We start from the raw sequence: 27,966 nt of genomic DNA, 5'->3' as shown, positions 1-27,966 counted from the left end.
AAACTCACTTTTGTTGTTACAAACAACAAAATATATTCTGAATGTAACATGTCAATATAAACTAAATCTATTACTGACTGGTGGCCAATTGACTTCTTTAAAAGAAGACACCACAATTGTAATTATCAGAAACCAATAGAATGAATGAGAGGCTTACACAAATGTTCCTCCTTCTTGAAGGGCACTGACATTAGAAGCTTGATCCAGGACCCAGTCTTTTGGCTGACTGAGGATGTTAGCCTCATACTCTTTCAACAAGGAGTAGAGATGCTTCCTCACAAGACCTGCAAATACACCTAAAAAACAAAAATATTTGTCTTGCATCTTTTTAGGACAACATAATTTCTGTTTTACAGTTACCCATTTTCAAATCAAATCAAATTTTAGTTATATAGCACCTTTCAGCAACAAGGCATTTCAAAGTGCTTTACATTATAAACACAGAAAAATACAAAGTTACAGAAAACATAGTCAATATTACATTTTTTACATTAGATCATTGATTAATGTTTCATGATTTGAGCTAAAGGGAGCCAATGTAGGAACTTTAAATCTGGTGTGATGTGCTCTAACTTCCTGGCTTTAGTGAGAATGCGAGCAGCAGCGTTTTGAATCAGTTGCAGCTGGAGAGTTAGGGTTAGGGTTTCCAAAAGAGTTTCTTACTTTCCTCCAGAAGTGTTAGCAAGTTCTCAATTCTCCTTGTGCTCAGCTCCCCACTGTCAACAACATCTTGAAGCTTTCCCACGGCACTCTGAACACAGGTCTTCAGAAGATCCGTTGTATTAAAAACATCTCCCAATGCCTGAACAAAGAAAGTTTAAAACAACTATTTTATTGCACAGTTTTTAAATACTAAAATTACAGAATTAAGTAACAACGAGTAACTCTTTTTATATTCTGATCTCAAAAGGCTACAAGGAGCTACAGTAATAATATTAGTAATAATACAAGTAGAAGTATAAATGTATGAATGAAGTGAATGAAGAAATATCAGGCAGGTTAAATTATTTACTTATAACTTACCTTCAATTATTTGAACTCTGAATGTTAAATTTAAGTCTTTGTGAGTTGCCTTTTTTTTTTATTGTTTGTCTCATCCTCCTGTTATACAACTTCAACCTCTCTCATATTAGTGCAATGTTAATTTGCTATGTAAACTGACTTTAATCTTGACCATTCTCCCAAATTTGTGCAAGAGTGGAGAATTTTACTTACCGCATTGTTGTCATTTTGGGGTTGTCCAAACTGATCTTCAGTCTCCATGGCTGAATGAAAGAAAATAAGAGGTGTATTTATTAGGCTAAAATAAACTGTATAATACTTAGTTAAGTAACAATAATATAACTCACCCTCGGGTGGGTCTTCAAAGAGATCACTAATGCGCAGATTTTTCAAGGAATGAACATCAGAAACAAACTCCCTTGATCTTCTGAGATCATCAATGTGAACAGACTTCCAAGGACCTGAAAATAATGTCTTCCAATTAGTACATTTACAGTATTGATTGCAAGACATAATACAGCAATACAGCATTTCTTTTTGAATAGTAATACATGCAAATTTATTGTACAAAATGTGCTTTAAAAAATGTTGTAACAGTATTTTAGAGTGTTTTGGGGGAGGCAGCTTATGAAATTGTTGATGACATAAAATAGTTTATAATTGTGTACAAGATCACGACTAACCGCCTTGAAATCCAATATAGGAGGTTCCCCCTTCCATTCGAGGAAGTTTTGTGACAAAGTACACAAATGTGTTCGTGTCTTCTGTCATGAGCCCCTTTTTTATTTCATTGATGCAGGAGTACCTGAGAAGTGCAAAGATTATTTAAAAGTGCAACAAAAAAGCAAAAAACTATGAATTACCACAAATTGATACAAAAATGTGATTGTGGGATGTCTTCACTTACTTGGCTGAGGAGAGAATATTTCTTTGTTGAACGTCATCATCAAACTCAGTTTGGACAATGAGCACATTGTTCTTTTGTGCTGAGCCAAGAAATTCCCTAATACCAAGATATTTTCATAATAGGTGTTATAGCGTATACTACAATTTACAAAGATCACTTGACAATTTTTCCATAAAAGCATAACTTTTTTTTTAACTCTTAATATACTTTCTATTTAATGGATTTACTTGTCTAATAAATTGTAGCATCTAAGATGATTAAAAGATGCACACCTGATTGTTTTGAGGAAAGAGTACTCTGTTTCAAATTGCAGCAGAAATAGCAGCTTGACAGCATCACATTTTATCTCATTCTGCAGTTGTTCAGCATCTGCTGCAGTTAGCAACCTGGAAAATGTTGTCACCTAAAATAAATAGAAAATAAAAGCAATAGTAAATATGTAATTAACATTGTTGGCCATAAAAAATATGTGAAATGTAAAAAGATTAATTTCAAATGTTATGACATTATATATAGATATTGAATTAAACCTTCATATTAGCACCATTTTGTGGGGAGGAGAGTTCAATTTTTGCAATACCCCAGATTTCTTCAATAAAACATTAATCACTGACAATAACATTTTTTTACTTGATGTAAATATCTAGAAAATAAACAAGTTGAACTAACTGTCCAAAACTACAGGTGCACAAAAGGCATGACACATCTTCTCTATTATTCAACAAGCTAGATGTGCCTCTAATGCAGTGCTTCTCAAATAGTGGGGCGGGCCCCCTTTGGGGGGCGCGGTGCGATACCTGGGGGGGCGTGTGATCCTGGGGAACAAGCTTTTTTTTGGCCGTACTAGTATAAAGTGTAATTGCGCACAGTAGGCGGCAGTGGCGCTCTCATTGTTACTTCTGTCACGTTTGCGACAGTGCAACATTTTACGACTTACAAGACAACAGGTTTGCCTTGGTTAGCAGTGTTAAGTCAACAAAAAGCTCCGACTGCGTTCTGTCTATGGCCTCCGTTATTCAACAACCCCCAACATGAAAAAGTTTTTCACAGGGATGAAAAGAAAAGCGGAGAGAGACAAAGATAATGAGACAACAGAAAGTCAACCGAAAGCTAAGAAGAGGAAATACGACGAAGCATATTTAGCGCTTGGCTTCACTGTGACTACAGTTGGAGAAGAGGAAAACCGGTGTGTTTGCTGTGTCTAAAAATGCTCGCAGCAGACAGCATGAAGCCAAATAAATTAGCGCGTCACTTAAATACGTTACATCCCAATCACTCCGATAAGCCGGTAGAGTTTTTTCAGCGAAAAAAATGTTAATAAGGAAAAAATGTTATGCAGAGATGGATAGTCACGGTGGGGAATGGGGGGCGCGAATAGTTTTCTTCTTGCTAGGGGGGGCGTAACGGAAAATAATTGAGAAGCACTGCTCTAATGTCTTTGTAACCATCTAATGCAGAGGTGTCCAATTCGGTCCTTCCATGCTTTAGTTCTTTCCCTAGTAGTAGTAACAACCTTTTCAAATATCAATGTTCTTCTTAGGTCGTCTAATGACCCATAATTTGGTCTAGCTGCGTTAAACCAGGGAGAGAACTAAAACGTGCAAGATGCCGGCCCTCAAGGACCAACTTTGGACACCACTGATCTAATGTCAGTAAAAAAATTATGGCTCTACACTGAAAGCCTTATAGCAAAAAGCCCATAAGGTCTTAAAAGGCTGAAGTAAGGTTGAGAATAATGTAGTTACAAGAAGAAATGCAAATGCAATTTCAAAGTTAGAATGAACTACGACGCAAATTAAATTTTATGAAATTGAAGAAAAATATTACCTCAGTGAATGACACTTGTGAATGTTCAGACTCTTTTATGTGATATGCAATGTAGTCTCCCAGAGACCTGTGCTTGTCCTCTTTGACATATTCCTTCATCCAATGGTCTCTTTCGTCATGAGGGAGCTGAGATTTGTCCAAACGAACAACTGAGTCTGGGGTTGCACAGTTGAGCATAACTGTTTTCACTTTATTCAAAGTGACTTGATCATCTGGTTCAATATCTTTATTCTCGGTTACTTGAAGGACAACGGAGGAGCATGTGTCTGAGTGGTAGCCAATGAAAACATCTCCTGGAATATACTTCTTGATTGTGGAGTAGTCAAGTTCTATTGAGACAAATTTGTTAACCCAGATTTGTATTTGCTCTGCAATGTCTCGCTGTTCCATTTTGAGGACAGTGTTGATCTCCAGGCAGTGTTTCTCCAGTCGGTTAATGAGTGGGATTGGAAACTGCTCATAAACAACTTCCTTTTCTTCAATGACAATGAGCCTGAACTTTGGATGAACTCTGCATTTCACACGATGCGTCCCTAATCCAAGATCAACGTACTTTTGACCCCCTAGAGTAACATAGTACTGGTTGAGTGCATCATATAGACTTTCATACAGATTCTGTAGGTTCAGAAGTACAACTGTCTGTCCGGTCTCCATGCAAACTTTGACACGATTGATGTTTCTACAAATCTGCATGTACTCCTGGTCCTTTGGGAAGCTGGACCCAAATATGATCTCTGGATGGACTTGATGAGACAAAAATATCTGTTGAAGTATCTGGAGTGCTGCATAGGTTTTAGTAAGGATTAAAAGGTACCGATTTTCCTCCATTTGGCAAGCTGAAAAAATACTTTCTTCGATCATGTCAATGGTACTGGTGCATGTATTGGAAAAGTCACGTTGGAGTTCTCTGAAGAAAATGTCAATGACCTTAACATCATCTTTTCCACTGAAATTTCTCAGTACTGCTCCAGCAATTTGATTGACAGTGGGGCACTTATTTGAGGTCTTTGTGATGTAAAATATCATCTTTATAAGACTATAAAAGTCTCGTAGACCAAAAAAGCCTCTGCCCTTCTTGCATACTGTCATATATGCTTTTGCAAAGGGCTTAAAGAGATGCTTTATCTTCTCAAGAATGTTTCTTTCAGAAGCACAAATTCCTTCAGCACTTTTGATGAGTTCTTTCTCACTTAAATCACCACGGGACACAAAAATCCCACGATTCATTTTGGCAGGGTCCAATGCCCAGTTGGAAATCCCAATAAAACCAACCCTCTGATGAGGCTGTGGCTTTTCATCAACACATCCTTCTTCCAGTAATGGGTGTAGTGTTTTCAAAGGCATTTTCGGGGAATCCTCAGCTAACCCTATTTCATCAAGAACGACCACAGAGATGTATTCATCCAGATTTTTGCTCTCTTGAAATCGGGCACATTGTTTAAATGTGTGGATGATCCCTTCAGGGGTTGAATGAGGACTGCACTGGAAAGACACCAGATGTATCTGCTTAAGTTTCTTAAACAGGTCTGAGTGTGATGTGGGGCCTTGCATAGCATCTGCAACCAGGGTTTTAGATAGTGATTTGGAGCTTCCTGGTTTCCCAACAATAAATAAGGGGATTCTTAGCTCAACACAAAGGACCATCATAAAGAAGTTCTCTTTCAAAGCTTCATTTCTGGCTATTGTCTTTCCCAAGGGTACACCACTTAGTAGAAGCTCCTGCATGTGTTGGATTTCCTGCTGTATTCTCTGTGGTTTGTACTCAGGTGTAAGAAGTCGACTGATAGTTTTCTGATACTGGTCTTTGCTCTCTAAGCAGGACTGATAGCAAACTCCAGTTGCCATCAAGAGTGACCAGATCACTCTGTCACTAGCAGGAGAAAAATTTGGTTTGTTTCCCCTTCTAGTTTGTTGCTGCATTGAATCTTTGAGATTTTTGTCAAACATGCAGTGATTCTTGTAGAACCACACAAATACCTGCATGCAACGTTCAACATCTCTCAGACTGACAAAACTACATTCATCCTTCTTCTTCCTCATGAACTGTTGTGATGATGATAACACGTTACATATCATTGGAATGTGCCGTTCCTCAATCTCATTGGCCTTTACCTGCCTTTGCACAATTTGTTTTATATACATTTGTTCTGCTGAATCACTGAGTTGCCCAAAATCCCACACAAGAGGCATTAAGCTAGGTGGTAACACATGGACACGATACACAAGCTGGCGAAGAGGAATAGAGCCCAACTTTTCTTGTGTTTCTTGCGCATGAACTCTGTAACCCAATCCTGATGCCTCAAGCCTCTCAATCATTTCAGGTGTATGTTTTCTGTATGGGTTACATGCAGCAATAATTTGTAGCCCTGTCTGAGTACCGAGGCTTTTTCCCTGAACTGAATGATCACAAATTATTTCCTTGATGCTGCTTATGGCTTCTGTGGTGTTTGCCTCATCAAAGAAAAGAACTGAGTCAAATTCATGATTCTCTTTGTTTGTCTTTGCAAGAGCGTCTGCTTCAACCACTTTATCATGAATGATTCTAGACGTTGTTCCTCCATGAACCTTGACCAGTTTCATGTTCTCTCCTGCTGCTCCACATCTTTGCAGTTCACACATGAACTTTATGAGTCTTGTCTTACCACATCCTGTCTCGCCCATGATTATAACTGGGATGCCACACCTAAATCGCATGTGTATTGCCATCATTTTAAGGATATTGTCTGTGGTCAATTCGTAAGTTTCATCAGGATCGGTCGGCCATTTGATCCCAAGTACACTGCACAGATGCTCAATCTTGCCTGCTCTAGGCAGCTGATCAAAATCCACATTGAAAGGGACTCTTTGATGAATTAGCCCCCTGTACAGCTCTTGAGTCATGATGTTTTCCTTTATTACTTTTCCTGTTGACAGATTTACAGCATCAACTCCTTTCCGGTCATTGAGTCTCAAATGAAATCCAATGAACGTCATGGATGTGTGGTCATCATTAAAAAATATGTATGGATGAGGTTCAGCTTCCCACCTTTTTCGAATGAGGAATGGAGCCAAATCTTTTTCATTTACTCCAGTCAGGTCAGTTTGTTTTTTTCCGAGGCTCTCATCAGAGATACATAATGACGGGGTTGCAAAGTCTTTGGACATCAAGATCATAAACTCAACCACAAAGTTTTTGAACCCTTGAAGAGTGTCTCCAACAAACTCAACATTGCAGAAGACTGAATTTTCACAAGCTTGCAACTGAAGATTAAGAAACGACACAAAGTTACAAAGTTCTGCCCATGAAGGATCCAGGACGCCACAGTAGAACAAGAATATCTGAAGACAATGTGAATGAGAGCCTTCAATTCCCTTGTAAGTAAAGTTATCAAGATTCTCACTATTGTGAAAACGTGTGAGATATTGGTATGGTCTCTGAAAAGCTTCACTCCCAAAACACTCTTCATCCATAAGAGGGTCATTGTTGTCAGTAGAAAGATTTTCCTCATTTTGCTTTTCCAATGCCATGATTTCTTTAGGAGGTCGACAAAACACTTTTGGGAAAATGTCAGGGATTGCAAAGCTTTCCTTTTGTCCCTAAATGTACAGAAACAAAAAGACTTAAGTGAACATCAATTAAAATAATTTCAGTGAATTACATAAGTTACAATAGCTATGCTTCATTCTCCTTAAAGCTAACACTTCCAAATATGGCAGCTACTTTTACAACAAACAACTGAAACCAAATGTGTTCATTTTCCATTAAAAACATATTTTTTTTCCTTACTATTTGACATGAAAGCAAATTAAACTTTCTATTTTGGGTAAGGCCTTAACATGCTCTAATTGAGACATGTCGCCAGACTGATAGTCTGGCGACATGTCTTCCCCCTCTCTCATAACCCTCTTTCCTGTCAAACTAATTTCAAATAAAGGCCACTAGAGCCAACAAAACCTTTAAAAAAAAATCTGTGTCCCGACAACTGACTCCAAGCTTATTTATTTATTTAGACATCCAGCTAGTAAAATTTTGACCGAGGTTAATTTTTTTCTAGGGTCTACTGTCAGAGCATATTATGTCTAACATAACACTTCACACAGAGCTATTTCGAACTAGTTCAACCAGGGCCTGGTGTCGAATTCGGCAGGAGGATAGCTCTCTGTGAACAAAATTTGTTCCACATCTACAGCAATGAGAGTTGATATGGCACTTCGGATGAAGCATGTCAAAGCCTTTAAGGGCAATAAAGGCAATGGAAAAAAATCTGTGTGTGAACAGAGGTAAAATGACGTTTATGCCAGGTGGTCTACAACCCAACTCAATTACACCGGGTCTTAAGATGTAATTGGGCCAAAATTCAAGCAAACTTTTGTAAGAAGCTTGAGAATGGATCCCAAAATGTATAATCCTAGTCATACAGGTACAACAAAAAAACTTTAACCTGGTTGTTTTTCTGGTAATAATCCGACACTTGAGAAATCCTAACTGACCTAAACAGAAAAATGTGAATAAAAATATCTGATTTAACTGTATAAATTTTCTTTTCCTGTGGCCAAAATAATTGGAAGGATGCTGGACAAAATAGAAATAACCGTGAAGAGTAACCAACCTAATGATCATCACGATTTTAAGACATAGTATACAACTTACCAATCTTGTGCCACATCTGGCCTGATCATTTGTGGTTTCTGTTAACTCCATGATATAGAGGTGTTTATGAGTACAGTGCCACATTTGCCCATCTGAATCCATCAAGTATCGTAAAAAGAACAACTTGAAAAGGAATTCATCCAGGCCTTTCTGTACCTGAGATTAACATTTTGTAAAGAAACACTTTTTGAGTCAAAAACCAAGTCAAAATGAAAAGAAATCAGATTAATGCTGATCAGAGTACAGGTGTATCTAAAAAACCCAAAACAATAAAAATTCTGTCATGAAAAAGTTAAATATTTGTGCCACTTATTTCAGAAAGTGAAACTCACATATTCATTATATATAATATTGCATGTATTTGAAATATTTCAAGACTGTTGCTTTGGCAAATGTCCAGAAGACGGTCGCTCATAAAGAACACTTCACGAATATGCACTTACTACACACAGACAAATCCTACAAATGGGCTACAATTGTTACTTTGTTCGAGTCTGGACCATTGCTCAGTGGACCAAAATCCTTAGAAGTAATGTTTGCAAATAATTTAGAATTCAAGGTCGCAGAGTGTTGAGGAAGACTGGAAAGGCACACAATCAATGTTGCTTGAAGTTCAGTGTGAAGTTTCCACACTCAGTGATGGATGGGGTATGATGCCATCTGCTGTTTCTGGTCCAAAAAGTTTTCTGAAGTCTATAGTCAATGCAATAAATTTTTGAAGCACTTTTTTTCTTCTGACATCTTGATTTATATGCTGGTTTCATTTCCCAGTAGCACTGGGCTTCTGCTCATTCTACCAATGGTGCCAAATGCTGGTCCACTAACCATGATGTTTCTGTTCTTTACTGGCTAACAAACTGGCTTGGCCCAAATTCTGTGGAAAATCTATGAGGATAGTTAAGAGGAAGCCAAGAGACATCAGACCCAACAATACTTGAAGGCCATCATCTGTGTCGACAGCCTTCAAGTCATTTGCATTGACATCTGCCAACATCTACCAAGTTATGTTGAGGTTCTCTCGTGTGTCTTCAAGTCTTTGCAGATGATATGCAAGCATTTGACCCAGATTGCAGAGTGAAATGGAAACCCAGCAATCCATGGTAAGCCATAAACATCAAATCAAAAGAAAATAGGATTCAGAGATTTCACCATAAGTATAATGATTCTGAGTTTGACTTTCGAAAATAAATAAAAGATTTGCCATTTTTCACAATATTCCTAATTTTTCTGATGTACGTATTTGTATAGCGCTCCTTACCGATGATGTTACATCAAGGTGAAAAACCTTAATATCCGTTTGTGTTGGAGTGTCGTACAACGACTGGAGAACTTGGTGGTCATCAATGGTATGTTCAGTGAGGCGAATGCACTTTTTAAAAGCAGTACCTTCTCCAACACATCTTTCCAATTTTTCATACAGCCTTTGAACATATAGAGACTTCCCTAAAAAATGGAAAAAACTATTTTTATATGGCTGACTAAAATTATGACATCAACATTAACAGGGAACAAAGATCATCTTATCCACAATTATGATTTTACATGTAAAACTTACCAACTCCAGCACGATGTGATGAGACAATGCCAACAGTATGGCCCCCTTTAAACATAGCGTCCTTCAGATCTGAGGAGAGTGAAAAATGCCTGGACAAATATTGTTGGATTTTCCCCAATTTCGCTTGAGGAACAAAGTCTCTTTTGAACTGACTAAATGCAGTTGGAACATAAGTGTGTTCCCTCTCAGAGCTACAATAGATTACAAGCCTGTAATCATGCTTAAAGTGAGTGCTCAGTCTCTGAAAACATTTCTCCATCGCACAGCTGACATCATATGCAAGTTGATCTGCCCAAATCATTGTGTAAACTTTCTGACCAATATCCCCTGGTGTGAGACATCGCCTCAGGAATAGCTCCACTTGCTCGTAGGATGTTGATGGGGTACATAAGAGAACCTCATCATAACTTGGTAGAGGTTCATATTCACTGTACATGTACAAGCATATACTTGAAGTCAGAACCTGGTCATGTGGGCAGATTAGTAGATTTGGTTGCTTTGCAATGAGACCTTTTGGGAGAGTCCTTCTTAGGGAAGAATCCTTATTTTCACAGAGCATTGGTTCTTCTGATTCCTCCTTTTCTGGATCAGCTATCATATTAAATAAATGTCCCAAACTCCGTATGTCCAAAATGTCATGGAAAAACATTCTGGCATTTCCAATATAGTCTCTCCACAAGTCTTCTAGTTCTCTTAAACCAAAAGTCTGCTCTCCATTTTCTACTCCATCCTCAAGTGTTAAACGGCTAAAGCAGACTGAAAATGTGTCATCATTTTTGTTAAGGATTTTACCATGCTCAAATCGGTTGGAGAGCATTTTCCATGGTCCCCAAACATCTGAAGCTAAGCAGTTAGGTTTGATGAAAGAGAGCATCATCAGTACTTGCTCATCTATTTCTGTATTTACATTTGCAGGACTCAGGATGCTGCAGAGATGGAATATTTGTTCTGCTGTGAAAAAATTTAAGTAGTAGTGATCAGATCGGATTTTGTTCATGAATTTTTGCCAGTCAGAAATAAACAACTCCATCTTCCTGGACAGTTCTATGAGTTGTTCAACCAGATTTCCATTTATTTTAATGGTAATGGTCTTGCAAAAGTTGATTTCCATAATGATGCATTGATCACTTTGATCTTTGCAATAGATCTTTGCTTCCCAGCATCTGAAAAGTGGATTTCCTGCTGTATGAAGATCTACAAATGCTTTGGCAAGTCTCTGGACATTTTCAAACACCTAAATATAAAGAACATGTGTTATTACAACATATGTGAGAATTATAGAGTATATAAAAATGGATATAAATATAATTTTAGAAAGTTAAATTCCTGATCACAAAATTATAAAAATATGAAATTTATGGAATGCACCTCAGTGAAACGTTCCACTTCAGTCTGATTTTGTTGTTTTTTTCCTGACATAAGCATGAGCTTGTTTTGTAGCTCTTTCAGATCCTCATAAGAATGTGTCAAGCTTTGACCTTGTCCATCTTGAATCTGGAGTTTCAGAGAAGACTCCAAATTCAACTGTAGAAGAAAAATTTAAACAATGAAATGAAGCAAATTTGGTTTATTTTACAAAGCTACAGATAAGATGAAAAGATTTTTGTAGATTAAAAAATATTGCTGTCACCTCAGATTGACATGTCTATCACTACTGTATTATATACTAACTAGGGATGCAAACAATTAATTGACTTACTTTCTTGATATCTGAAAGCAGCAGACGCTGCTCTCTATAGTACTGTCTGATATCATACATCTGAAAATTATCTAATCAACATCCTCTGGACATAATCCAAGTAATTAAGATAATAATTTATCAATAATCTTTTAATATACCGTATATGAAATGGTAAATTACATTACTTGTTACTACTTATTGATTTACAGTGGTCATTTTGTTTAAAATACTGTTTAATATGGTTAAAGTACTAAAATTTATTTAGTAATTATAAAAAAATCTTAGATATTTTTATACCTTTTATAAATACACTTATTTGAATGTATTTGCACAAAACACTAATAGCAACGAATGATAATGATTTACCCGTTTCTGATTTTGGGCGCTGATAGTATACATTCCTCTTTCATTAATGGATGTAGCCAAAGACAAAGAAGAAAATTCAACAGATCCATGTGTTTCTCTGACGGTTTTCAACCAAACCAGATGACGAGCTGTATCTGCCTGAAATAAGAAAAACATTCAGGGAGTTAAATCTCATAATATTTACAGATATGTATATGTATTAAATTACAAATATATTAAAATAAATAAAACATCTTACATCTTGTTTTATTATCTCTTTGAATCAATTCCAGTCAGAACATGACTCATTGGTGGAATAACACTTGAAATGAAAAAATACCAGGGGTCCAAATAATTTTGGACTTTATTGAAAGAATGACCTCTAAATGAAGATGTTTTCAATCCATTTGGTTTATATCTTATTGGGATGCACACACAGTCTGACAGCAATTGATTCTCAATACATCATCAAAGTTGGTTCTAGCTTCCAACAATTTATCCTCAAACCCTTGCAAATTCATGTGGATACATTAGAATGTTTTAACTAAGAAAACAACAGTGAAAATATTTTGAGTTCTATCCTGTTCCCTGCCTATATTGTCGAAATCAGTCTGCACGGGTTCCGCTAACCACTTTTTACAACCCATTGTTTGTTTTGAAAACTGTTTTTCTTCTCATGGCTAATTCCAAATGAGAAATAATGGCTCATTTAGTCACAGTTTATAAATTTAAACTGTTGAAATGTGTTGAAATTTCCATCTGGACATAAGAATGTGTCAAGAAATTGTATAGCCTCAATCTTTTCACAATCATTTAACAATTTACAACTGTTGTTCTGCTACAATAGTTTCAAAAAATAAGAAATTTCTAAGATTACCAGTTTTTTTGGTAAGTTTTTGTCATTTTCAAGAGCTTTCCATAGGGCTGGTAGAGAATCCAAGAGATTTTTATAACTGGAGTTCTGTTTCAACCCATACAGCAGTGATGAATAACCAAGAACAGCATCATGGAAACAGGCCACTCGATCCACATCTAGATCATTCTCTCCAGCAGAAATGGATGCCAGGTCAACAAAAACTTTCAGCTCATTGATATCTGCAAAAAGAAGTTTATTTTAGCAACTAGGAAATGTGACATTTTTTGCAACAAAATTTTAAATCTACTGTACCTTTAAGTTCCTTTTTGACCCACTCAATAAAATTTTTACTTTGACTGAGGACTTGAAGACACTCCTTGCGCTGATCTGTTATGTCTTTCAGAAAATCTTTTGCACGGACAAAGCTTGAATCAATGTAGTTCAAATTCTTTGTCTCGGAGCTGTCATCATTCTGAAAAATATAAATTATATAAATTCACAAGGTGAAATCATGTATTGGGATTTAAAAATAATGGGAACAGTTTTCATAACATTTTAAAATGTTGTAATATTTTTGAAAAATCTTGTTGGTTGGTTGCACAACACAAATCCGCTTAAACAACAACTATTCATAAATCTGTTTAAACCTCCGACTTAATTGAAACATGGTACATCAATGACCCAAAAGAAAAGTCATTCTGGTTTAGGACATTGATAGTTTTGCATATTTTTGAGTTATTATTAACATAACTGCATTTTCTTTTTATTCTGTTTCTTCTTTTTTATCCCCCCCTATTTTTATCTCCAGTAAAGGACTTGTTTTTTCTCCACCGTGTATAAAAAGTGTGAGGTTAACAGTTTAAAAATATACTCCAGAGTTCAAGTAAAAAATTACATGGGACAGATATTTTGTTAAAATTTTCATAAATAAAACTTCCCAGAGTGACAGACATGTAGAAACCTACCATTTGCAGTAATTTCTCCAGGATTTTGAAATCTCCTTTTGGACATAATGCATTCTTAATGCTCATAATTATTTCAGTAGACTCCATTACCAAATGGTGTTTGTGGTATTCCTTTATCTGTTCAACTCTTCTTTTGATCCATTTTCTGTTATCAGTTTGATCAATCTCACACATTATGTTCAAATCTTTGCGCAAGTCTTTATACTTTCCTTTGTAGTCCTCAAAGATGTTGTCAACTTCTTCCAGTAGAAGTTCCCCACTCTTGATGTTGTCATAAAGATTTTTATACTGGCAGTAGCAACTCTGGAAAATTTTGCTGTGAATGAGATCAAGAGTATAGACGGTTTCCTCTTCTTCACTGTGTTCAGTGTCATCTTCATCAGAGTGTTCTCTTGACAGTTCTTTCACTTGGTTGGTCCAGCACATTTTGAAGATTAAACTGTCTTTAATGTCATGTAGTTCTGAAGCCATTTTATAGATGGTATCAGAAAGGTTGAAGTAAGTGACTTTCCTTGAGGACTGCGAGCTGAAGTTATCAAGTGAGCGAACTGCCATGAATTCATTCAAATTCATTAAATCAAAGTTCTGTTGAAGATTTTCATCCAACCCCTGGAAGTCAACTGTAATTAAAAAGAGAAATGTATAGATTTGAATTTAAGTAAAATGCATGTTAAATGAGGATTCCAAATCTTAGATTAGGTGGATACCCTTAATGTAAATGACTAGTTGTATACTATACAAAAATTATTTGACAAGTTTGACATTTCAAAACTCGAAATGTAATTTTTAATTTTTTTTCACAACTACTCTGAGAATGATTCTGCTTTTTCCTTTCCTTGCAGTACATGATTCATGTTCACAAGAATCATGAGTTGAGTTTGTCTAGTTTGATGATTTATTAGGACCATTTAGGAGACCTTCAGAACAGGAGATAGCTTGTCCCAATACTTATGAGTTGTTCCAAGTGTAACAATAGACAGCAAGTTCATGCATAAAATCAATATTACTTTAGGGAGGGGAAAGAAGGTACAATAGCCCCTATTAGGCTGCAGTTGGTTGTATATGTCTAAGGTCATGGGCTCCTTAGACTGCAAAATCACATTGACCTTGACAAGCAGGTGTTAACATTTTTAGGTGGTGTTGAAAGGGTGCAATTTGTGTTATACTTAGTTTCACTAACTCAGGACAAAAACATCGTGCAAATTATCTGAAGGGGCCTTTGTAAATGTTACACACCTTTGACATATTTAGAGACCTCCTGACAGAATTGTAGGAGATTTCTGATAATCTCTTTTTCTTTGGATACTGCATCTGCTTCCTCTTTCCTTAGTCTCAAAAATCTTCTCATGTTGACTTCATCTTTACAACGACCGTCATCACAGAGGTACTCTAGAAAATCAAATAAAATGTAAATAATAAAATAATAATGACAAGAAATAGCACTCATTTGTAGAATCCTAATGAACAGTCACATATGTCCCAAACAAAACATTTAAACACTCAAATATTTTTTTAAAGACCACATGTAGCATATTTATTTGTGCTATTAAAGGTATGTCTATATACGTAAAACTTTCAAGAACACATATCTTAAATAAGAAATTGCAATTTATTTTTGCTGGGGGCTTTTTTGTACATATGCTTTATCTTTAAAAACTTTGAGAATTTTATTAATTGCTCAAAGAGAAAAAAAATCTCAATAACCTCATGTTGTATTGGAGAAAATGTAAGGCTTTTTATTGTAAATTTGATGTATTTCAAACTTACTTAAAATACTGAAGATGAATGTGCCCATGAGCACCTAAGTTTTTTAAAGGGGTGGAGAGACATTTAATGGTGCATTTAATGACAAAGTAATATTTTGGGAGGAAATAAATCTAACATTTTTATATAGTGCATTTTTTCTGGATTTTTCTGTCATGGTACTAAGTCTACCATGAAAACGTGAGGAAGTCCATTGCTTTGCAAAAGATCAGCCTAGTTAGATTTGTCAGGAGACTGCCTAATTATCTGAGTGAATATTGTACACTGAAACATACAGTGACTAAACAAAAAGGGAACACTTTTGAGTATTAGATTTCAGAGAAGAAACCATTTAAGAAAACAGAATAGTTGGAAGAACAAAGGAAAGAGAAACAGAGAACATACTCACTTATTCTCAGCAAACCAAGAAAGTTTTCTTCTCTCTGGAGAATTTGGTGCAATGTTTTCATTTTGATCTGCCCATTGAAAAACTTTTCGGAGACAGATTTAAACACAGAAGCTCCCAAATTCATCTTAATTTGTGCTTCTTCTGACAGTTTGTTAATCAGTTCTTTTTCTGCACCTTAAAAACATAACACAACAACTGCTGTTAAGGTTAAATAAAAAGAAAAGAAAAGCAAAAAACAAAGTATAGCAGTTTATTCTTAAAAGTAGATGATTCATTTCTTCTGAACAGATGTGATTCTTTTGCCAGAGTTAACATCAATGCAATAGCACCCAAACCTATCTATGCTCGTATTTTACATTTAGTTTAGTTTCCAATTTCTCTATTGGAAAATGTGACAATAAACTTATGAAACCAGTATTAGCAGCAAAAGCTGACGTCAGAACTGGAAATTGTATGTATCGATTTCTTTGAAATTGGATTTTAATGAAATGTCTTTCACTTAATCTGGATAGAACAAATAAAAAACAAAAACTCGTAAAAGCACACTGATTAAACTTTAGCTTTAATAACATAAAACTACCTAATTTTTAAAGTTTAATCAGTAATACTTTTATAACAAATCTTTTTCAGATTATGATTTCATGGTTAATGACAAGTTGAAATAACAAAGACATTTTGAATAATGTCAACTTTGTATTAAAAGTGTCATGATTTGCAAAATGACACTTTATGACGGCAGTCATCAATATTCATGAAGACTTAGTCATGTTCATGACAGGTGTTATGTCATGTTTATGACGATGTCATGATAATCAAAAGAAAAAAACAACAACAAAAAAACACGCTGCAGCATTAAGGAAACATTCGATGAGATACCACCAAGTCTGTGAAATATTACATTACATCTCAGTAGCTCATAGCGGTGGTCCAACAAAAAGAGCAGTCGGCGGAACTGACTTCCACCACTGAGAAAGGGTGCCCATGTAGCCTGAGAAATTAAATTATTTTTGGGGTTAATTTTTTTGGCCTTCTAATTGTCATGTTCATACAAGTGACTATTGGCAATTGTGGGCAACTGCTCCGAGTCTATTTTTTATTATATGTGGTGTGCCTCAAAAACTCAACGTACTGCATCAAGCGCTTGTTCATTAAATGTCATTAAATTTGTTGCGTTGATGCCCTTTGATATGCTTCATCCCCAAGGCATTTTTTCTGCCAAAAGACGCTGACTCCACATTGCTCACAGACAGTGCAAAAGTTCCAGGTGTAACCCCCTGGGTTCCCAGAAATATTGTTGTTTTGAAAAATAACAAACTTAATATCTTAAAGTAAGATATAACAATGTCAAAGTCTTTTAGTAGGAGTTTGAAATGAGCAAGAGTTCATTAAAAAGAAAAAACAGTTGAAGTAAAAAGTATTAAAATATTGTGTTCTGTTACTTTAAGAACGAACAATTATTGTATAGTTTGTATGTAAAGTACAGCTCAACACGAGGTGTGACACACTAGAATGCTGTGTGTTTTGTTGTTCTGCCTAAGGTCAGTTACTATTGGGTGATTGCACTTTTCCTGAGTTCTGATTGACTGGGGGGCGGGACAAAAAAAAGAGTACCGCGGGAGAGGGGAGCAGAACAAAAAAAGGGGGAGAGACGACGCGGGTACTCGGTGGAGTTAGCTGGAACTTTTGGTGAGCCGTTTCGGTGGAATACCGGCTACCAAAGTGCCCCAACTTGGCTGTGGACTAGCACCAAGGGACAGCTGACGGACCAAGGAAGAAGCGAGCGGTGAGCTGGATGCGGAGGTCTGCATTGGAGCTGTCGAGACCCACTACACCTGCGTCGGGCCTGCTGTGTTGGAGTTGGCTGCAGTTTCCTCCGCCTCTACCCAAAAGGCGCGGATTAACCGACGGATGTCTGGTGAGATGAGCCGTCAGGAACTATGTACACCCGTCACCGTGAATTGAGGACCAAGGGTGAGTGTCTTCAGTATCAGGCCTGCAACGGGGGTTTATAGACTATTTTGCCGGCTTTAATTTGTTTTATTTTTGGTGGGCCCACTCATTAAAGACTGTCAATTGTTTTATGTTTTTGGTGTTCAAACTAAAGGACTCTAATGTGTTCGGGACTGTTCAACATAAGGTAGTTTGGGACTACGCGAACATTTAAAAGGAAGGGAAAGTCCCTATTTATAAACCAGGTGGTTGTTATTTGTTTTGATATTTTTAGTTATTTGATGGTTAACAACCACCAAAAGGTGTTGTTTGAATTATATTCCCTTTGCCAGACATAAGGTCTGCTGGTGACCATATTCAGTGTGAGGGTATATTTTCACATGTGGTTTACTTTATTTTTGTTCTGAAGTTTGGTAAATAAATACTTTACCTGAATAAAGTCTCATCATTTATGGGTCAGACATAGACAGTTAAAACTAAGTTGAACGACAAAACAGTACCTGGTGTTTCATGGGAAATGTAGTGAAACCCGTTTCTTGGGGTGTAACATTAAATAATTAGAACCCAGAGCGCTAAATCTAGCCTAGATACCAGAAAGCGCTACATAAATGGAGGCACCGCTGGGATAGATTCTCATAGTGAAAGCTAGACCCCAAGGTTTATTTAGTTAATCCGTTTTTGACGTTAGTGTCTGACCCACATTGCTATCTTGGTTAAGCTGAACAATTAGTTGGAATAAACAAACGGGGAAAAAGTCAGAATTAATTAGGACTTTCCAAAGCAGAAATACGTGAGTTAATCATTAACTACAGAATGTCATTGTTAGAAACTGGTGTACAGGGGAGGGCTTAGATGCATCCCGTGCAATTGTAGTGAAGCAGGTGCCCATCCAGACCACAGTTGAGCACATTGAGGAAACTTTGATGACTATCAAAGCCCTAGGACGAGTTAGGGTCAGAGGACGAATGTTTAACCCTCAATTACAGTCATTGATGGTTTTATGTGAGTGTAGTGAAAGAGTAAACACAAAAACTATACCGCTGGATGTGCCATCTATTGAAGGAGGTGAACTGTGGACATTGCATGGGCCGACAGATGAAGAAAATGTCAACACGGAAAAGAGACAATCTGATCCTCTCTCACAAGATAGTTCCACCTCCGCTGAAGAAGCAGCTACACCAGAAATGCTGTCATCAGATCCTATGCCAGGAAACTCCGCAGAGTCAATCATAAGAGCAGTTGGTGATCTGCTAGCAAAGACAATGAGGCCTGCTCAAGAAAGTAATGTCTTCAGGCGTCTCCGTGCATATTCTGGCATAAGTCCCACTCCTCCAGGAGAAGAGAGTTTGGATACATGGATGGAGCAAGCACAGTTAATGGTGGATGAGAGTGACTGTTCAATTCGAGAGAAACGGAAAAGGATTGTGGAAAGCTTGAGAGGCCCTGCTCTGGAATTGCACAAGCCGTGAGAGCTAATGATCCAGATGCATCCCCAGAGGAATATATTGAAGCTCTAGAAAGAGCGTTGGATCACCAGAGAGTCCAGAGGATCTCTACTTCTCCTTCAGAGCCTTACGCCAAAGTGAAGGTGAAAGACTCTCAGATTTTTTACGGAGAGTGGAGCAAAAGTTAACCAAAGTTGTTCAACGAGGAGGGATAACTCCCAATCTGAGAGATAGTGTTCGTGTGGACCAGCTCCTTCGTGGAGCCACAGAGTCTGAAATACTGCTACTACAGTTACGGCTAAAAGAGAGAAAGCATAATCCTCCTCCTTTCCTGACACTGTTGAATGAAATCAGAGAAGAAGAATTTCAACAATCAGCGAGGAAGAAAACTGTTGCTCCCTCAGCTAGACCAGTGGTCAGGCAGGTGAGGGTGGAAGATGAAATTAAGTCAGAATCTGAAGTTCAGGAGCTGCAGGCTAAAGTCAAAATGCTGCAGTCCCAAGTGTCTGAACTCACAACTGGTCAGTTAAAAGCCACTTCGAAAGTTCAAAAAGTATTCCACACAGATGAAAAGAAACCCAGAGAAAATGATGAAGTGCAAACTCTAAGAAAAAAAGTTGAGGATGTGCAACATCACCTCAATATGATGACTGTGACCCACACAAATCCTCCTCAGACTAAAAGTGCAAGATGGAGGCCAGACAACAAAGCTAATAAAGTGACTAAAGCTCCTCCTCGCTTTAGTAGTCAAAGAACAACTCACGTCAACCAGGACGAAGAGGATTTCTTCTGTTATAGATGTGGGGAAGGAGGACATGTGTCTACTCATTGTACAGCCCCCGAAGATAAGGGCAAAGTCATTCAGAAACTGATTCGTTCTCTAAGAAGAAAAAATAATGACACAAACAAACAGGAAAAAGAGACTTCAAGGACTAACTGCTCGGTCAAAAGGAATGCAGTAGATGCCCAACATGCTACAGACATCCCTAAGGGACTAGTAGGAGAGGCCTCCATCAGTAAAGTAATCATTGAGGGTCAACCAACCAATGCCCTGATGGACAGTGGTTCTAGTGTTACCATAATATTTGAAAGCTGGTACACAGACCATTTGTCTCACTTACCTCTCCATCCCATTTCCAGCTTGGCCCTTTGGGGACTCAGTGAATCCTGCTATCCGTACAAGGGCTATATAGCTATGAATGTTGAGTTCTTGGAGGATGGTTTTCACAGGGAACCCACGACAGTGTTAGCCCTGGTCTGCCCCGACCCTAAGGGTCCAGATCAGGCTCCAGTAATCATGGGAACGAATGCCTGTCGTTTTCATCATCAAGACTGCAGATGACCCTGATTGCCAGGGATTGGCTCAGTCATGGCGAGTTGCCGTCAGCACACCAAAGACCTTTAAACAGAAACACCCCTCCGGCCAACTGAATGATAATGTTGGACACATAAAATGGATGGGTCCTGGACCTCTTAAGATTCCCCCTGGTGGTTCAACCCTGGCTGCCTGTAAAGTCATTACAAAAGAGTCCTGGGAGCAGGATGTGTTGGTGGTTGAGCCTCCTGAGCAGCCCTCTCTCCCAGATGGGAGTAATGGTGCCGCCATGTGTTCTCTTACCATCTGACATGAATGTAAACAACTTCTCACTGGTGTTAAAAAATGAGTCATTAAAAACCAAAGCCATCCCTAAAGGCACCATTGTGGCATGTATTCAGAAAGCCAATGTTGTGACTGAGTTGCACAAAGGCAAAGAGTCAGGTCAATCAATAGATCCTGGATTGTTTGATTTTGGCGACTCCCCAATCCCAAGTGCCTGGAAGGAGAGGCTTGCTAGTAAGCTATCAGAGAAAGCCCGAGTGTTCTCCCTTGAAGAATGGGATGTTGGTTTAGCCAAAGGAGTCGAACATACCATCCGCCTCAGTGATTCACGACCTTTTCGAGAAAGATCAAGGCGTCTTGCCCCTGCGGATATCGATGACGTGCGAAGCCATTTACAAAAACTGCTGGCAGCAGGAATAATAAAGGAGTCACGTAGTCCTTATGCTTCACCCATCGTAGTTGCAAGAAAAAAGAATGGCTCGATCAGGATGTGTATTGATTACCGCACCCTGAATGCACGAACAATCCCTGATCAATATACCGTTCCTAGGATTGATGAAGCCTTGGATTGTATGACAGGAAGCCGCTGGTTTTCTGTATTGGATCTACGAAATGGCTATTACCAGATTGGCATGGCTGACCAAGACAAGGAGAAAACAGCCTTTATCTGTCCCCTCGGGTTCTTCCAGTTTGAGCGTATGCCCCAAGGCATTACAGGAGCCCCTGCTACCTTCCAACGGTTAATGGAAAAGGCGGTTGGGGACATGAACCTCCTGCAATGTTTAGTATACCTGGATGACCTAATAGTGTTTGGCCGTACACTAGAGGAACATGAAGAACGTCTCCTCAAAGTCTTGGACCGACTACAAGAATATGGTCTGAAGGTATCTATCAATAAGTGTCAGTTCTGTCAACCTCAGGTCAAGTATGTCGGCCATATTGTGTCTGCTTCAGGAATTTCTACTGACCCAGAAAAAATCAAAGCAGTTCTTAACTGGGAGCAGCCAACAGACCTCAAGAGCCTTCAGTCGTTTTTGGGTTTCTGTGGCTACTACAGAAGGTTCATTGCCAACTACTCATCCATTGTGAGACCCTGACAGACCTAACCAAAGGCTACCCTCCTGTTAAAAAAGGACAGAAAGCAGTTACCTCCAACTCTGCCTACCTTAAAAAATCTGAGCCTTTTGGAGACAGGTGGACTTTGGCCTGCACTACTGCTTTTAAGAAGATCATACAGTGCCTTACAAATGCGCCAGTACTGGCCTTTGCAGATCCAACTAAGCCCTACATATTACATGTAGATGCCAGCTTTGATGGGCTAGGTGCTGTACTCAATCAGGAACATCCAGAAGGCTTGCGTCCTGTAGCCTTTGCCAGTAGAAAGCGAGAAACTCTGAGAAATTATCCAGTCCATCAACTCGAGTTCTCGCTCTCAAGTGGGCTGTTGTTGATAAGTTTCATGATTACTTGTATGGAGCCAAGTTCACTGTGAGAACTGACAACAACCCACTCACCTATGTCCTTACTACAGCCAAACTTAGTGCTACCGGTCATAGATGGCTGGCTGCACTGTCTACCTATGATTTTGGCATACAGTACAGACCAGGCAGGGAGAATATTGATGCCGATCTGCTCTCCAGAAATGCAAACTCTGAAGAGGAGGGGTGGATACCCCCATCTGGAGTGAAAGCTCTATGCAAAACTGTAAGTGTCTCTGCAAACTTGCGGTGTGTGGATCAGCTGGGTGTATCTCCATCTGCCATTCCTGATCTGTGTGTGTACCCCATCTCTCTTGGTGAGAACCCAGTGCAACAGTTCCGTATGACAGACCTACAAAATGAACAAGACTCAGATGAAGCTATTGGAAAGATTAAAAAGGAAATAAAATCTGGAAATTGCCCTGTAGCTTCCAGACTGATCATCAGGAGGCCATTCTGCTACAACAACAAAAGGACAAGTTGCAGATAAAGAATGGACTGTTGTATAGGAGGACTTTAAGGCCTACAGGGAAGGAAGTGTTCCAATTGGTGCTTCCACCAAAATATCGGCTCCAAGTATTAAAGCAGTTGCATGACGACTTTGGGCACCTCGGTATTGAAAAAACAACCGAGTTGGTGCGGGATCGGTTCTATTGGCCGAAAATGGCACATGACATTGAACAGTATGTCAAGACCTGTGGGGTATGCGTGGCTCACAAGACCTTGCCTCGCAAAACAAGTCCCCTACACCAGATCACAAGTCGAGGCCCATTAGACTTGGTCTGTATAGACTTCCTGTCGATTGAGCCAGACTCTCGTGGGGTGGCTAATGTCCTCATTATTACCGACCATTTTACTCGGTATGCTCAGGCCATACCCACCAGCAACCAAAGAGCTACTACAGTTGCTAAGGTTCTGCTAGAAAAGTTCTTTGTGCACTATGGCCTACCATGTCGAATCCACTCTGACCAAGGTCGTGACTTCGAGAGTTCACTGATAAAAGAGCTCCTTAACATGCTGGGGATAAAGAAATCGAGAACTACACCCTATCACCCCCAAGGGGATCCTCAGCCAGAGCGCTTTAATCGTACTCTCTTGTCTATGTTGAGCACTCTCAATCCAAAGGACAAACAGAATGGAGTCAGCATGTAGCCTCTATGGTTCATGCTTATAACTGTACTCGCAATGAGGCAACAGGATATTCACCATACTTCCTGATGTTTGGCCGAGATGCTCGTCTGCCTGTGGATGTGTGTTTTGGTCTGTCTCCAGCTGGAGAAGGAGGCACAACACATCATCAATATGTGAACAAACTGAGAAAAGAATTACATCATGCTTTCCAGCTCGCAACTGAGGCTTCCAATAAGAATCATAAGAAAAACAAGCGAGGCTATGACAGCAGGGTACGAGCCCAGAACCTGCGGGAAGGGGATCGAGTTCTCATTCGAGCCTTGGGAATCCCTGGAAAAATAAGTTAAAGGAGAAGTGGAATCTGCAACCTTATGTGGTTGTTGGAAAGCTTCCCAACTTACCTGTTTATCGGGTAAAACCGGAGAGTGGGCGAGGTTGTAAAGACTCTTCACCGAGATCATCTGCTACCAATAGGGTTTCTGGTGAGGATTCCAGACATCCCTGAACAAAGCTGCCTGCCTCAGAGACCTTCCACCAGATCCACTCCTGTGGCTAAAGCAAAGACTGAGACAGCATTCAGCAGAGGAAGTGAGAGAAGAAGATTCTGAAGATGATGAAGACACCCCTCAGTATTACTACGACGAGGTTGTCCATGATGCCTGGTTAACACATCCTCCACCTGTTCAGTTGTTGTCCCTTGCTAATGACAAGTTGGAGGTCATCTCTGAAAGAGATCCTGGTGGACCAAGTCTGTCCTGCAATGAGGAGAGATTGCTTGACCACGACGCAGCGGTAGAAGAGGACGCCAGTGGTGTTATACTTTCATCAGAGGACCTTGTGGCGGACACAGGGCTAGAGGTGGGAGACGTCCCAAAATCTAGTGTGTCTGATGATGAAGTTGACTCTACCAGCATTCCTTCTACTAAACGTCTAGCCTGTCATCCGTTTGAGCTACGATGAGCCAGGAAAGCCCACAGACAAGCCATTGGTCATTGTGCACAGAGGAATGAGGATATACATAACCAGAGACGCTGAGGAAGATCCTAATATTGTCTGTCATCCGCCTTGCAATGTCCCAGTTCACAGATCAGCAAGATGCAGCTTTGAGAGTTTGCAAAATATAGGACTGTCTGATGGGGACATCTAGACATTTAGGACGGGGAGGGTGTAACCCGTTGGGTTCTCAGCTAGGAGAGTTTGTCAACTCTTTTACTACATGGAAAATTGTCTGATGGGGACATCTAGACATTTAGGACGGGGAGGGTGTAACCCCCTGGGTTCCCAGAAATATTGTTGTTTTGAAAAATAACAAACTTAATATCTTAAAGTAAGATATAACAATGTCAAAGTCTTTTAGTAGGAGTTTGAAATGAGCAAGAGTTCATTAAAAAGAAAAAACAGTTGAAGTAAAAAGTATTAAAATATTGTGTTCTGTTACTTTAAGAACGAACAATTATTGTATAGTTTGTATGTAAAGTACAGCTCAACACGAGGTGTGACACACTAGAATGCTGTGTGTTTTGTTGTTCTGCCTAAGGTCAGTTACTATTGGGTGATTGCACTTTTCCTGAGTTCTGATTGACTGGGGGGCGGGAAAAAAAGAGAGTACCGCGGGAGAGGGGAGCAGAACAAAAAAAGGGGGAGAGACGACGCGGGTACTCGGTGGAGTTAGCTGGAACTTTTGGTGAGCCGTTTTCGGTGGAATACCGGCTACAAAGTGCCCCAACTTGGCTGTGGACTAGCACCAAGGGACAGCTGACGGATCGAGGAAGAAGCGAGTGAGCTGGATGCGGAGGTCTGCATTGGAGCTGTCGAGACCCACTACACCTGCGTCGGGCCTGCTGTGTTGGAGTTGGCTGCAGTTTCCTCCGCCTCTACCCAAAAGGCGCGGATTAACCGACGGATGTCTGGTGAGATGAGCCGTCAGGAACTATGTACACCCGTCACCGTGAATTGAGGACCAAGGGTGAGTGTCTTCAGTATCAGGCCTGCAACGGGGGTTTATAGACTATTTTGCCGGCTTTAATTAGGCCCGAGCAGCTAAGCGCTGCGAAGGCCTATTGTTTTCCTATTGTTTATTATTATTATTTTTCTTCCCACCTCTTTGGGGGGCTTTTTGGGGGCCTTATCATATTGGAAAACTCACCAAACTTGGCGGAGGCCTTAAGCCTGTTTAAAAATTTTGATTTTTAAGGTCATCACAAAAATCCCACAAGAAATGGCTCAATAGCGCCACCTAGAAATTTTCAAAGGACCCTTTGCTATTCACTTACTTTATCCTAGAGACATGAAATTTGGTACACTTGTAGAGCTCCCCAGGACGCTCAAAATTTACAATTAATGTCATAGTGCAAGTATCACAGGAAGTCAGCCATTTTGGATTGAAGGTCCAATTTTGAGGCCATTTTTGCCGTTACAGCCTCCGTATTTGATCGAACTCCTCCTAGGGATTTCGATTGATCGGCTTCAAACTCGGTCAGTCTGTTCATAAGGCATGTCCCATCTAAAGTTATCAAAACGGTGAGTTTTTGAGTATGCTGAAGGGGGGTTAGCAGGGGTCAAAGTTCACCTACTCGCCGTAAAAAAATAAACTGCTATATCTCCTACACAGAAACTCACAGAGGCACCAAAGTTTCTATGATTGATCATCATCAGGTGTCCTACAATACCCTGTGGTCGAATGATGACATCACTTTGGCCACGCCCCCTGAGAACAGGAAGTGTAATGTTTTACTGTGAACTTTCACTATCTGACCCCTTTGACCTCATCAACATGAAACTGTGCCCAGACACAGAAGACATGTTGGTGTATTGAGGATTCCAACCCCGACCAGCTTCGATGGAGCAGGTGGGCGTGGCGGCGTGGCGAAGTGACCTGTAAACGCCATCGCCATACGTTTGGCTCTCAATTCCACTGTTTCGGTCCCAGCTGCTCCAAACTCACAAGGATGGATCTTCATCTACTCCCCGACAGGAATCCATCACAATATTTGGTGGGCGTGGCCTAATTTCTCTATAGCGCCCCCTAGAAAACTTTAAATGATCAGCCCCAAGCCATGCTTTAACCTACAATTACAAAACGTTCTACACATGTGTACCTTGTCAGGACTTACAAAAAAGTCTCTTGGAGCCATGGTCTAAACCCCACAGGAAGTCGGCCATTTTAGATTGAAGTTCAGATTTTGAGCCCATTTTGCCATTTACAGCCTCCGCATTTGATCGAACTCCTCCTAGGGATTTCGATTGATCGGCTTCAAACTCGGTCAGTCTGCTCATAAGACATGTCCCATCTAAAGTTATCAAAACGGTGAGTTTTTGAGTATGCTGAAGGGGGGTTAGCCGGGGTCAAAGGTCACCTACTCGATGTAAAAAAAGAAACTGTTATATCTCCTACACAGAAAAACTCACAGAGGCACCAAAGTTTCTGGGATTGATGATCATCGGGTGTCCTACAATACCCTATGGTGGAATGATGATCAGTTAGGCCACGCCCCCTGAGAAAAGGAAGTGTCATGTTTTACTCCGAACGGTCGCTATCTGACCCCTTTGACCTTATCAACATGAAACTGTGCCCAGACACAGAAGACATGTTGGTGTGTTGAGGATTCCAACCCCGACCAGCTTCGATGGAGCAGCTGGGCGTGGCGGCGTGGCGAAGTGACCTGTAACGCCATCGCCATACGTTTGGCTCTCAATTCCACATTTTTGGGCGCAGCTGCTCCAACCTCACAAGGATGGATCTTCATCCACTCCCCGACAGGAATCCATCACAATATTTGTAGGGTGTGGCCTAATTTATCTATAGCGCCCCCTAGAAAATTTTAAATGATAAGCCCCAAGCCATGCTTTAACCTACAATTACGAAACTTTGTACACGTGTGTACCTTGTCAGGACTTACAAAAAAGTCTCTTGGAGCCATGGTCTAAACCCCAGAGGAAGTCGGCCATTTTAGATTGAAGTTCAGATTTTCATCCCATTTTTGGGCGTTTATAAACCATTTCAATAATTCGCCACTTGGGGTCAGTATTGCTCCACAAATGAAACAGCAGATAAACAAGATGAAGAACAATATCACTATTTCAGTAGGTGTCAGTGTTCCTCCACCAATGACAAACAGATCCACGGGCGGATGGGCGTGAAAACTTTGTGAGAGCGTTGCCATGACATTTCTAAAAGGATAGAAATGTCTCAGATAATTTTTTGTTGAATTAAATCATGCAGTAAATGTAGCGTTTTCTTACTTCTTACAAACCATTTCAGTAATTCGCCACTCTGAGTAAGTATTACTCCAACAATGAAATAGAGTGGATCATCCGACTGACGCCAAATTGGATACGTATGACCTTTGTTGACCTCTAAAGAGAAGAACAGCATTGAAATATATTTTGACTCCACTGCGCGTCCTACATTAATCCGCCAGCTATATTTCCTCGCTAAACCA

General features: G+C 39.5%; 1 protein-coding gene across 1 annotated transcript in view; it reads right to left on the bottom strand.

Annotated features, from left to right (window-relative positions):
* The window catches only part of LOC129351057 (E3 ubiquitin-protein ligase rnf213-alpha-like), a 63,665-nt gene that overhangs the window by 16,378 nt on the left and 19,321 nt on the right, over positions 1-27,966 (bottom strand). Inside the window, exons 22-39 of the mRNA XM_055019834.1 lie at positions 15,921-16,094; positions 15,005-15,157; positions 13,769-14,388; positions 13,116-13,275; positions 12,825-13,042; positions 11,969-12,106; positions 11,290-11,445; positions 9,922-11,155; positions 9,625-9,809; positions 8,367-8,522; positions 3,737-7,312; positions 2,182-2,312; positions 1,910-2,005; positions 1,686-1,807; positions 1,350-1,463; positions 1,216-1,265; positions 664-802; positions 158-296 (exon numbers count right to left, since the gene is read on the bottom strand). Coding sequence (XP_054875809.1) covers positions 158-296; positions 664-802; positions 1,216-1,265; positions 1,350-1,463; positions 1,686-1,807; positions 1,910-2,005; positions 2,182-2,312; positions 3,737-7,312; positions 8,367-8,522; positions 9,625-9,809; positions 9,922-11,155; positions 11,290-11,445; positions 11,969-12,106; positions 12,825-13,042; positions 13,116-13,275; positions 13,769-14,388; positions 15,005-15,157; positions 15,921-16,094 — 7,561 coding nt within the window. The remainder of the gene's footprint in view (positions 1-157; positions 297-663; positions 803-1,215; positions 1,266-1,349; positions 1,464-1,685; positions 1,808-1,909; positions 2,006-2,181; positions 2,313-3,736; positions 7,313-8,366; positions 8,523-9,624; positions 9,810-9,921; positions 11,156-11,289; positions 11,446-11,968; positions 12,107-12,824; positions 13,043-13,115; positions 13,276-13,768; positions 14,389-15,004; positions 15,158-15,920; positions 16,095-27,966) is intronic.

This window comes from Poeciliopsis prolifica, unplaced genomic scaffold (assembly GCF_027474105.1).
Source record: "Poeciliopsis prolifica strain line A6 unplaced genomic scaffold, Auburn_PproV2 SCAFFOLD002, whole genome shotgun sequence".
Lineage (NCBI taxonomy): Eukaryota > Metazoa > Chordata > Actinopteri > Cyprinodontiformes > Poeciliidae > Poeciliopsis > Poeciliopsis prolifica.
The sequence above is the reverse complement of the archived record's forward strand: the minus strand, read 5'-3'. Positions and strand labels throughout refer to the sequence as shown.